This window comes from Coregonus lavaretus (genome assembly GCF_964263955.1).
Source record: "Coregonus lavaretus genome assembly, chromosome: 29".
Taxonomy (NCBI): domain Eukaryota; kingdom Metazoa; phylum Chordata; class Actinopteri; order Salmoniformes; family Salmonidae; genus Coregonus; species Coregonus lavaretus.
This window is the reverse complement of record NC_140016.1, coordinates 14,385,488-14,397,556: the sequence shown is the minus strand read 5'-3', so window position 1 is coordinate 14,397,556 and position 12,069 is coordinate 14,385,488. Positions and strand designations below refer to the sequence as shown.

The 12,069-nt window shown below is 44.7% G+C and overlaps 1 protein-coding gene across 1 annotated transcript in view; it reads left to right on the top strand.

Annotated features, from left to right (window-relative positions):
• Window positions 1–3,323, top strand: part of LOC311105113 (F-BAR and double SH3 domains protein 1-like) — a 47,489-nt gene extending 44,166 nt beyond the window's left edge. The window contains exon 18 of the mRNA XM_084147135.1: window positions 2,064–3,323. Coding sequence (XP_084003261.1) covers window positions 2,064–2,185 — 122 coding nt within the window. The 3' untranslated portion in view covers window positions 2,186–3,323. The remainder of the gene's footprint in view (window positions 1–2,063) is intronic.
• The last annotated feature ends 8,746 nt before the right edge of the window (window positions 3,324–12,069 follow it).

Genomic DNA, 12,069 nt, shown 5'->3' with positions numbered 1-12,069 from the left:
GTAGGCTGGGCTGGGTAGGGGTGGATAGGGCTGGGTAGGGCTGTGCAGGGCTGGGTAGGGCAGGGCTGGGTAGGGCTGGGTAGGCTGGGCTGGGTAGGGCTGGGTAGGGCAGGGTAGGGCTGGGTAGGGCTGTGCAGGGCTGGGTAGGGCAGGGCTGGGTAGGGCTGGGTAGGGCTGGGTAGGGTAGGGTAGTGCTGGGTAGGGCAGGGTAGGGCTGGGTAGGGCTGTGCAGGGCTGGGTAGGGCAGGGCTGGGTAGGGCTGGGTAGGCTGGGCTGGGTAGGGGTGGATAGGGCTGGGTAGGGCTGTGCAGGGCTGGGTAGGGCAGGGCTGGGTAGAGCTGGGTAGGGCTGGGTTTGTGCCGGTTTCTCATTTTCTTATCATATCCTTATTTGTGGTGTCCAATCATCTTGATTGAGTCTTGGAGCAGAAAGCGAGACGGCTCGGTTTTTCAATCATTATATTATGCTCCATAAGCGTGAACATGCTCTTAAATCTTTTCAGTTGATCAAATCTTCATGCAGTTTCTATTGTCTGCTGAATGCCCTCATTAAAGCTCAAAATGCACTATTACTGTAGGTACAGTGAGGAAAAAAAGTATTTGATCCCCTGCTGATTTTGTACGTTTGCCCACTGACAAAGACATGATGGGGCGGCAGGTAGCTTAGTGGTTAAGAGCGTTGTGCCAGTAACCGAAAGGTCGCTGGTTCTAATCCCCGAGCCGACTAGGTGAAAAATCTGTCGATGTGCCCTTGAGCAAGGCACTTAACCCTAATTGCTCCTGTAAGTCGCTCTGGATAAGAGCGTCTGCTAAATGACTAAAATGTAATGTAAATGTATGATCAGTCTATAATTTTAATGGTAGGTTTATTTGAACAGTGAGAGACAGAATGACAACAAAAAAAACGACCCATTTTCAATGTCCTGGCTGAGGGAAGGAGGTTCTCACCCAAGATTTGACAGTACATGGCCCTGTCCATCGTCCCTTTGATGCGGTGAAGTTGTCCTGTCCCCTTAGCAGAAAAACACCCCCAAAGCATAATGTTTCCACCTCCATGTTTGACAGTGGGGATGGTGTTCTTGGGGTCATAGGCAGCATTCCTCCTCCTCCAAACACGGCGAGTTGAGTTGATGCCAAAGAGCTCCATTTTGGTCTCATCTGACCACAACACTTTCACCCAGTTCTCCTCTGAATCATTCAGATGTTCATTGGCAAACTTCAGACGGGCATGTATATGTGCTTTCTTGAGCAGGGGGACCTTGCGGGCACTGCAGGATTTCAGTCCTTCACGGCGTAGTGTGTTACCAATTGTTTTCTTGGTGACTATGGTCCCAGCTGCCTTGAGATCATTGACAAGATCCTCCCGTGTAGTTCTGGGCTGATTCCTCACCGTTCTCATGATCATTGCAACTCCACGAGGTGAGATCTTGCATGGAGCCCCAGGCCGAGGGAGATTGACAGTTATTTTGTGTTTCTTCCATTTGCGAATAATCGCACCAACTGTTGTTACCTTCTCACCAAGCTGCTTGGCGATGGTCTTGTAGCCCATTCCAGCCTTGTGTAGGTCTACAATCTTGTCCCTGACATCCTTGGAGAGCTCTTTGGTCTTGGCCATGGTGGAGAGTTTGGAATCTGATTGATTGATTGCTTCTGTGGACAGGTGTCTTTTATACAGGTAACAAGATGAGATTAGGAGCACTCCCTTTAAGAGTGTGCTCCTAATCTCAGCTCGTTACCTGTATAAAAGACACCTGGGAGCCAGAAATATTTCTAATTGAGAGGGGGTCAAATACTTATTTCCCTCATTAAAATGCAAATCAATTTATAACATTTTTGACATGCGTTTTTCTGGATTTTTTTGTTGTTATTCTGTTTCTCACTATTCAAATAAACCTACTATTAAAATTATAGACTGATCATTTCTTTGTCAGTGGGCAAACGTACAAAAATCAGCAGGGGATCAAATACTTTTTTCCCTCACTGTAGAATGTTTTGTGAAACTACATTCAGTCTCTTTTGAAGCATTTCATCTGTCTGTCTTTATTCATTGTTTTGTTGTCCCAGACAAGGGCTCCCCCTCTTCCCCCGACTCAGAGACACTCCCACATGCCCTGAGGAAGCATGTGTGGGGGAGTCTTCAGAAGAGACAGAGTGGACACCACAGGAGATTCTTGTGCCTTCACTGAAAGGATTAAACACACCATCACAGGGACGTACAGTACATAGCTACCAGGTGAGCTCTGTCTCTACTTGACAGGCTACACTATTAATGAAAGTCAGTATTCTTGTATAGTTTATGTGATAATATGTCAAAAACATGGCTTCATCTGTCTCAGAGCTTCAGGGACATCATTCACCAGTTTTCAGAAGTATTACACTATCTTTTAGGAACTGATGTTTATAATTTGCGTATGATAAGATATAGGGTTATTTGAGATCCTGTAGAAAAGTGCAGTATTGTGGTTCAAATAAACTTGTGCCTGATGTTTTTACCTTGCATTATAATGTACTGTATTAATTCTACAGTAGTAAACCATATTCTACATTTCATGTTCTATTTCCATGAGAACCAGAATCAAACATGGACACTGAGATGTATTAAACAATCTTCCTGTTGTGTTTGTGCTTGTTAATATCTTACTTATGAATTACAGGATGGTTGACGTATCAGAAAGGAATGTTCGAACAATACCAAATTGTTTTAAGTCCACCGCAACAATTAGTCATATGAACACAAAGGTCAAATGCATAGCTTTAATATATACTTAGTCTGATTCCTTAAGAATTGTTCATTGTACAGCTACATTTTCACATTTGATTAATAGTATGCATATAGTATACATATGTTTTCCTCATGAGTTATTTCCAGCTTCTGTCAATGAAGACACATGCAATATATGATTCTAAGGCCATTACAAACACATGTATATATAGTTTACACTCAGTGGACACAGTGTAAGACTAAGGAGTTAGATCATTGCTGTGAACAGATAATGCACGTAGCAGCCATGACCAGCAGAGGAGACCACATCCTGGTAACACAAACAGGAAACGCCTTCGACTTCACAAAAATAATACTTTGAATGGTGTGCTTTTGTTTGCCAGTTCATTTGAAAACATGAAATCTTCATTGAAATCAGTCATATTCTGTGCTTAGCAGAGCTATAACCAGATATACTAGCGTTCACATGTGTAGTTACAGTACTGTTCGCTGGTGAAACATTTATGACTGTGACATACAATCAGATATATACAGTAGTAAGCTTTTCATTTCTTGACCGTTTCACATCTCTGATGTATATTAAAGTAAACATGTCTAATGCATATAAACGCCATTGTGTTAACTGTTCTTTATTGCATATTATAATATTTTCAATGTTGATACTATCTCTACAAGGTTACACCAACAATCCCATTCACTCTGATCAGCCTTTACATTCAGAAGTGGATCACAGTAATTTAACCTGGCATTTGCTTCCTTGACAAAACATAACAATCCTTTTTTTAAATAAGTATTTAGTCACATCAAAACCTTTAATTTTCTAAGTGCAATGCATCTGTAGTAAATTAAAACAGATGTGATCAGTTTCAACAACTATTAAATTAGGACATGAAGGAAGCAAAACTAGATTAAATAATTTGGTATCAAGAGTTTCACATCATTTCCATCAGTCAAGTTAAAATCAGGAATATTATCATCGTATGGCTAAAACTGTATTCTCTGGCTAATAAGGACATATCACCTGTTGTGCAAAAAAATTAACACAGCCTTAATGTCCTGTTGACATTGAACATCATATCACACTGAAATCCCATTGGCTCTTTGTTAAAATGATGAAGTGCAGCGATAAGGAATTGGAGTCAATGAGAGAGAAGAGGTGTTGTATATCTATGAGAGAGAAGAGGTGTTGTATGTCTATGAGAGAGAAGAGGTGTTGTATGTCTATGAGAGAAGAGGTGTTGTATGTCTATGAGAGAGAAGAGGTGTTGCATGTCTATGAGAGAGAAGGGGTGTTGTATGTCTATGAGAGAGAAGAGGTGTTGTATGTCTATGAGAGAGAAGAGGTGTTGCATGTCTATGAGAGAGAAAAAATATGTGTTGTATATCTATGAGAGAGAAGAGGTGTTGTATGTCAATGAAAGAGAAGAGGTGTTGTATGTCTATGAGCGAGAAGGGGTGTTGTATGTCTATGAGAGAGAAGAGGTGTTGTATGTCTATGAAAGAGAAGAGGTGTTGTATGTCTATGAAAGAGAAGAGGTGTTGTATGTCTGAGAGAAGAGGTGTTGTATGTCTATGAGAGAGAAGAGGTGTTGTATGTCTATGAGAGAGAAGAGGTGTTGTATGTCTATGAGAGAGAAGAGGTGTTGTATGTCTATGAGAGAGAAGAGGTGTTGTATGTCTGAGAGAAGAGGTGTTGTATGTCTATGAGAGAGAAGAGGTGTTGTATGTCTATGAGAGAGAAGAGGTGTTGTATGTCTATGAGAGAGAAGAGGTGTTGTATGTCTATGAGAGAGAAGAGGTGTTGTATGTCTGAGAGAAGAGGTGTTGTATGTCTATGAGAGAGAAGAGGTGTTGTATGTCTATGAAAGAGAAGAGGTGTTGTATGTCTGAGAGAAGAGGTGTTGTATGTCTATGAGAGAGAAGAGGTGTTGTATGTCTATGAGAGAGACACTGTTCACTACTATGGATCAGAGTCTTATTCATAATGGCACACCATAGCAAATGTTTTGCAACGGAAAACGAAAACAAGCGTTTCTTATTGGACAAATTCAGGTAGGTCCCTCCCTGTTTCGTCCCAATTGCTTCTGTTTGGTTCCTAGTAAATACACCCTTGGAAACATGTATGTTTCTGTTCAAGACTACACATTGTAACTATTAGTATGTAGTCCAGTTTGAATAGTGAAGTCACCCTGACACTAAACAAATTACCACTACAGATAAAATACCATCCTAATGATGTATGTTTATCAACTGCAGTGCTAGCCTATGTTTTCTATATGAATAAGACTTCAGCTTGCACGCTGCTACTGTATGCTTCCAAGTAAACAACATAACAATAACATATTCCAGTACCTTAAACACACATTGTAAAGTCATTAGATAATAGCACTATTCAGACTGAAACATTTTGGAGTATTTGTTACGGTTGTTTAAGGACTAGCTTTTGGTTTTTTCTCTGAGAATATCAAAAGTGACATAACTATTCTCTGTATCACGTCACTGTACCATACCCAGCATAACATTTCTCAGGGCAGGGAAACTTCTGTCCCAATGTACACCTAAGAACTTAATAAGATTGGACTCAATGGAAGAATATATGTTTCAAAGTGATCCAAGATGGACCCTTGGTCTCTCAGTCTTTTAGTCTACACAGACAGTGAATCCACAAGCTAGAATCTAGAAGCTCTGATAGATGAATCATTTTTGGCTGTATAATAATTGAGCTATCAATACCCTTGATGATAATATGTCCTAAATGACACTTGGGACTCGATTCAATTGAATCCGTATTGCTGAAGTTCAGCGCTATAGCGCGATTGAAATTTAAAGGCTGCATATGTCGACTCAATCAGAAATTACCTTTACATTTCAAGCGCTCTATAGCACTGAACTTCGCCGATACGGATTGAATCGAGCCCCTGGTAACATTTCCTCAGACCAAAATATGTCCTCTGATTTGCAAGATAACAGAGAAAGCATGAGGTTGTATAGATAGAACAACTGCTAGTGGTGACTAGATCAAAACCTGGAGTTAGCATACTCAAAGGCAGTTTCTGCCTCTAATTCCATAGTATATAGTAGAGTTACAGACCAGACTGACAAGTAGCTAGGCTACACAGATATTACCCATTGTTTGCTGTAGGTCGACTTACACTGTGGTATAGTTGAATGTTGTTGGGGTTATAGTTGATTGTTGTTGGGGGTATAGTTGATTGTTGTTGGGGGTATAGTTGATTGTTGTTGGGGTTATAGTTGATTGTTGTTGGGGTTATAGTTGATTGTTGTTGGGGGTATAGTTGATTGTTGTTGGGGGTATAGTTGATTGTTGTTGGGGTTATAGTTGATTGTTGTTGGGGTTATAGTTGATTGTTGTTGGGGGTATTGTTGATTGTTGTTGGGGTTATAGTTGATTGTTGTTGGGGGTATAGTTGATTGTTGTTGGGGTTATAGTTGATTGTTGTTGGGGGTATAGTTGATTGTTGTTGGGGGTATAGTTGATTGTTGTTGGGGGTATAGTTGATTGTTGTTGGGGTTATAGTTGATTGTTGTTGGGGTTATAGTTGATTGTTGTTGGGGTTATAGTTGATTGTTGTTGGCACAGTCTGTGAGGCCTGGGCTTGCACTGTCTGGTGATAATAGAGTAGTACTGTAGCTGTGCTGTTAGCCACATTATACAAGCGTTTAAGATCAATCCATCTGGATGGTGCCAGTGCTTACCTAACCACAACTGGTCTAGATCAATGAATAAATCACAGCCTTGCTGGTATGACCCTGTCATTTTAAAGCCATGTCACTTCATAGTTGGTGCCAGACAGTCTCAGCCAGCCTGGCATGGTGAACTCAGTTCAGTTTTGACATGGCCTGGTGAACTCAGTTCAGTTTTGACATGGCCTGTTTGGTTTACCTCCATAGTATTGCTATATATCCATTTGGCCTTGTTACAGTGGGGTGTGGACAGTCTCTCTCGCTCTCTCTCTCTCTTTCTCTCTCTCTCCTCTCTCTCGCTCACCACTTGTGCTGACTGTGTCCTGATCTCCTCTTCTCCTCCAGAGACACACCCTCCTCCTCCTGGCTGACCCGACAGTCCTTTATGTCCTCCATCTCCACCTCGTCCTCCTTCTCCTCCTCTGGGGGGCTCTGAGCCACAGCAGGCTCCTCCTCCCCCTTCACTACCTCAGCCATACACACCACAGAGACTTCCCTCTGACTGTCCGGGCTGGCTTTGACTATGGCAACACTCCCCACCTCCAGCTTGATCTCTAGAGGGCATCCGCTGGAGGGGGAGACTTTTATTGGAGTCATGGTGGCAGAGACTTTCATGTGGTCAATGGTGGGGGAGACTTTCACAGGGGCCGCAGTGGGAGAGACTTTGTCGGCGTTGACAATAGCAAGGCTGTCTGTCTTGTGTTCTGGCCCTTTCGAGGTGGCTGTGGCTGAGGTTGTGAAGGGAGAGGAGGAAGGTGAGGTTTCGTCCACCTTGACAAAAGTAGTAGCATTCCTTAGAATGCTATGAGGAGCTATAGGGGACACCATTAAGGGGGTAGGGGCAGTGTAGCCCTTTAAAGTGGTAGGGGAGACTTTTCTGGAGGACAGGGCAGGGGAGACATTTCTGGAGGACAGGGCAGGGGAGACTTTTCTGGAGGACAGGGCAGGGGAGGCTTTTCTAGAGGACAGGGCAGGGGAGACTTGTATGGATGTAGGGGTGGGGGAGAGATTTAAAGGTGTAGTGTTGGAGGACACTTTTCTGGAGGACAGGGCAGGGGAGAGATGTAAGGAGGTAGGGGAGGGGGACACTATTCTGGAGGACAGGGCAGGGGAGAGATTTAAGGAGGTAGTGGTAGGGGAGGCTTGTACAGGGGTAGTGGTAAGGGAGGCTTGTACAGGGGTAGTGGTAAGGGAGGCTTGTACAGGGGTAGTGGTAGGGGAGGCTTGTACAGGGGTAGTGGTAGGGGAGGCTTGTACAGGGGTTGTGGCAGGGGAGACATTTAAGGGGCTAGGGACAGGGTTAGTAGGGGAGCCTGGGGTAAGGGGGAATATTTCAGGGGTCATGGGGGTGACTTGTACTGGGGTGGTGATGGGGGAATCTTGTACCGGGGGCGTTAGGGGGGAAACTCCTGCTGGACTCATGTTGGGAGAGACCGGTTCGGGAGCCACTGTGGGGGACACTATAAAAGTGACCCTAGTGGGGGACATCTTAACATGGGCCATCTCAGTGTCGTCAGGTGCACCAGAGCCCAGGCTGGGCTGGGACGACAGGGTCTTCACAGGGTTGGAGGTCTGCACTGGAGCAGTCTTCAACGGAGCATTGAAGAGGGGTTCCTCTTCCACCACAGGCTGGCTCAGTGGCACTTTGACCCCCACTGGATCACTGCCTCTGCGCAGCGAGAACAGAACTAGACTCTTCTTCCGCTTGGCCGCGGTGGCCACCACACCGTTTGTGCTCTCCGTTTTGACGTCTTTGAACATGCTCTGCAGGTTGTACCCCTCCTTCCTCTGGGGGTCCTCCTCATCCCCCTTCTCACTATCCAGGGCCTCCGATTGGTCCAACTGGTCGCCAGACCCCTGATCCTTCTTGTCCATGTGGGTGACTCGGAACCTGTAGGTATACAGACCTCAGATAGTACTGTACATCACCACACAATCACAATCCTGTTAGAAAACACGAAGTAGTGTGACTAGAGAGAAATGTGTTTGTAATGATTTACCTGGCAAAGAAATATGAAATAAATGAAGATGAATGTATTGTGTTGTCAAACACCCGTCCAATGTGACTCACCTTCCCACAGCGAACACAATGGACTCTCTCCTCTCTCCTGGCGTTCTTGGCTTATTGGTCCGAGGCACACGGCTCCGGCGCCTGGCCTTCTTGGACCGCCCTTGCACACAGAGCGTGCAGGACTTGTGGTCGAGCTGGGCGCCAGAGTGCACTGTGTGGTGATGAGGTGGAATTCCCCCCAGGCTATCTTTGCGCAGTAACCTTTCGGAAAGACAATGAAGTACCCATTCAGTCAGACATGTTTATTTTCCATTCAAACACCCTAGACCAGCGTTTTCCAAACTTGGTCCTGGGGACCCCAAGGGGTGCACTGTGCACATTTTGGTTTTTGCCCTAGCACTACACAGCTGATTCAAATACACAGCTGATCCCAGACTCCCGAGGAGCAAATCTGGGAAACGCTCTAGATCATGACTAAGCAAAAACATCCAAAGACATCTTTGTAAGCATCTAAAGCCATTTTATAAACATCTGGTTTATAGTAGCATATTTATTGGAGTCTGCCTGTGAAATATGAGTCTCTAGTGTGATCCATTAGCCCCTCTGTTCCCCTCTCTGACCGCCTCTGTCTGTGACCTCCCACCCATCAGGACTGCAGCATCTCTGAGGAGTACTGTAGCTGTACTGATGCTGTAGCTGGCTGAGAGAGGAGAGTGTGGGAAGAATACCAACGAATGCCACGGCCCTGTAGGCTGCTGTCAGCCTGAGAGCATTATCTTGGTAAACAGACAAGAACACTAAAACCCTCACCTTAGAGGTGCCAAGTAAGAACATGGCTCTAATTAAGAAGCATAAATCTCTCCAATATGCTAGTAGCACATCACAGTTATATTATCACAGCACAACACTGGGTCTGTTTCTCTAGAATGCCCTCGATCATCTCTACCTACAATGTTTATATGAATGTGAGGAGAAGCACATTGTTAGAGTACAGTAGTAGTAGCATACTATGTAGGACTAAGTAATAATAATAGAGACTACTTGTCTGTTTGCCTCACAACAAGGCAGTAAAGATCAGGTCATGTATCCACAAAGAGTCTCAGAGTATGAGTTTAAGTTCATAAATAAGATTGTATGGACAGATCCTAGATCTGAACTCCTACTCTGAGACACTTTGTGGTTATGGGCCTAGATCCCATAACAGAGCTGCTGAGGCCAGGACAACAGTAAGCCAGGTGGCCCCATGGGAAAGACAGCCCAAGGACACACTGCACAGCGCAGGAACAGAGGGGATGGGCGCCCCACTCCATAGCTACCCACTAGTCCCATAATTACAAGCCACACAATACAATGACTTTCTCCAGACTCTGCCTGACTGCCACAGGTACACTGAAATGTAGACTACACCCATTATTGTGGCCTCTCTGAAAACCCAACAGCCTAAAGCAGGGGGAAACCCTGTAGTACAGTACAGGAGACCTGCATTTAAACCATATGCATTATGTCCCACACAAACACTGGTTTGTTCTAGAGAAAAATAAACTAGGAGTATATTACTTGAGAGGAGTTGGTGCTCTTAAGAAAGTATGGTGCTTGTTTACCTTTGCTCTGCACTAAAAGACTTTCACCAAGGGTGATAATAACACACTGGAGTAAGACAAGGTGAATGTAAATCTACTTACATAAATAAACATAATAACTAAGGAAAAAAAAGTTGATATTAGCAATACGTACCTAGGATCATGATGTTGACATATATCCTGTTTTCCTAGCATATCCTTGAAGGCTTCCATGTTAGCTAGAAGGCAGAACACAAAAATTACACACTTTTGCTAAGCATAATTTAAATTGCAGTATTGAAGTGCCAAAGGTATTGACAAAAATGTAGTATCTATTGTGTTGTGTCCTGAGTTATTGCCTTCATTTTCAATGATGCACTTCAGGATTTGTTCAACTGTGTCTTGATTGTCCTCTTCTTCATCATCTGTAATATATGAAAGATTGTCTGATGAAGCAGCTTGCCCCCAAGCTTGCTCCATCATCATTCAAGATTATTAAAGGAAATTCTCAAAGTTATTGACCTAGACCGTTTTTCCTCACTTCAATGAAAGGAGCATATTTCTGTTTGTTTGTATGCTTTCAAGAGATTCTACTTTCTTTAAAGTCGTTTATTTCCACTGAGGCCCATGGTTTTCAAGTACCCATTAAATAAACACAAATTCAATATGGAAAATATGAATTCTTCGTGAGTGTCCAGTGTTTACATTGGACTGAATTTAATTCAAGCTGAATTAACATCCTCTAACCTGAAGAGTACCGTTTCCTGTTTGGCAAATGGCCAAGGGCCTTTGGATAAAGACAGACATGTCGGCCTCCCGAGTGGCGCAGTGGTCTAAGGCACTGCATCGCAGTGCTAGCTGTGCCACTAGAGATCCTCGTTCGAGTCCAGGCTCTGTCACAGCCACGACCGGGAGACCCATGGGGTGGCGCACAATTGGCCCAGCGTCGTCCAGGTTAGGGGAGGGTTTGGCCGGCAGGGATGTTCTTGTCCCATCGCGCACTAGCGACTCCTGTGGCGGGCCGGGTGCAGTGCACGCTGACTCGGTCGCCAGGTGTACGGTGTTTCCTCCGACACATTGGTGCGGCTGGCTTCCGGGTTAAGCGGGCACTGTGTCAAGAAGCAGTGCGGCTCGGTTGGGTTGTGTTTCGGACGACGCACGACTCTCGATCTTCGCCTCTCCCGTGTCCGTACGGGAGTTGCAGCGATGGGACAAGACTGTAACTACCAATTGGATACCACGAAATCGGGGAGAAAAAGGGGGTAAAATACCAAAAAAAAGGACAGATGTCTGAAAAACGTCACACATACCACATGTATCTGCCTTAGAAAATCAATCATGGACACTTGTTAACTTCTCTAAGCCATATCCCTGACCCTGACATCAATGACCAGATCAAAACGCCAATATATATAAAACGCATTCTGACAGATCCTTGTAGATACCTACCCTTCTTGTCTGGTCCCAGTTTCTGCTCACACTCTTCATCGTCCTCCTCCTCCCCAGTCCTGCAGCGGTAGCCCTTCTTCTTCAGCAGGTGGCAGACCAGGAAGCCCAGGAGGCCCGTGATGAAGAAGAAGAAGACCAGGAGGAAGATCATATACGGGGGAGGGGGTTCCCCCACTGTCGATGCCTCCAGGTCCGTCATCCCCCAGGAGAGTCTTCACTCGCCCTCTATCTGTAGTGTAGTCCTATATAGCCAATGGGTGCACACATATGTCCTGTAGAGTCAGTAATGTAACCCTGAAGGGGGTCCCCAACAATTATCAAAAGATGTCAACTCTTGATCCACTCAGCAGCATTGATGGGCCTGTGTGCGTGGTCTTGTCTGGCCATCTGAGTCTCCTGCCATCATGTTGTGACTAGATAATCCCCCTTCTCAACTTTCTGTGCGTACCACTGGCTAGAGCCAATTTGATCTATCTCAGCAGGCAGAGAGAGCTGGGCCTGGTGGTACACATCCCCTGATGTTTTTTTTACTGAGCATTTTAGCCCACACTCACTCACTCACACACACACCGTGCTAAATTCTACAGGCCAAGAAGTGAGGATTTCATCAACCACTCATTAATT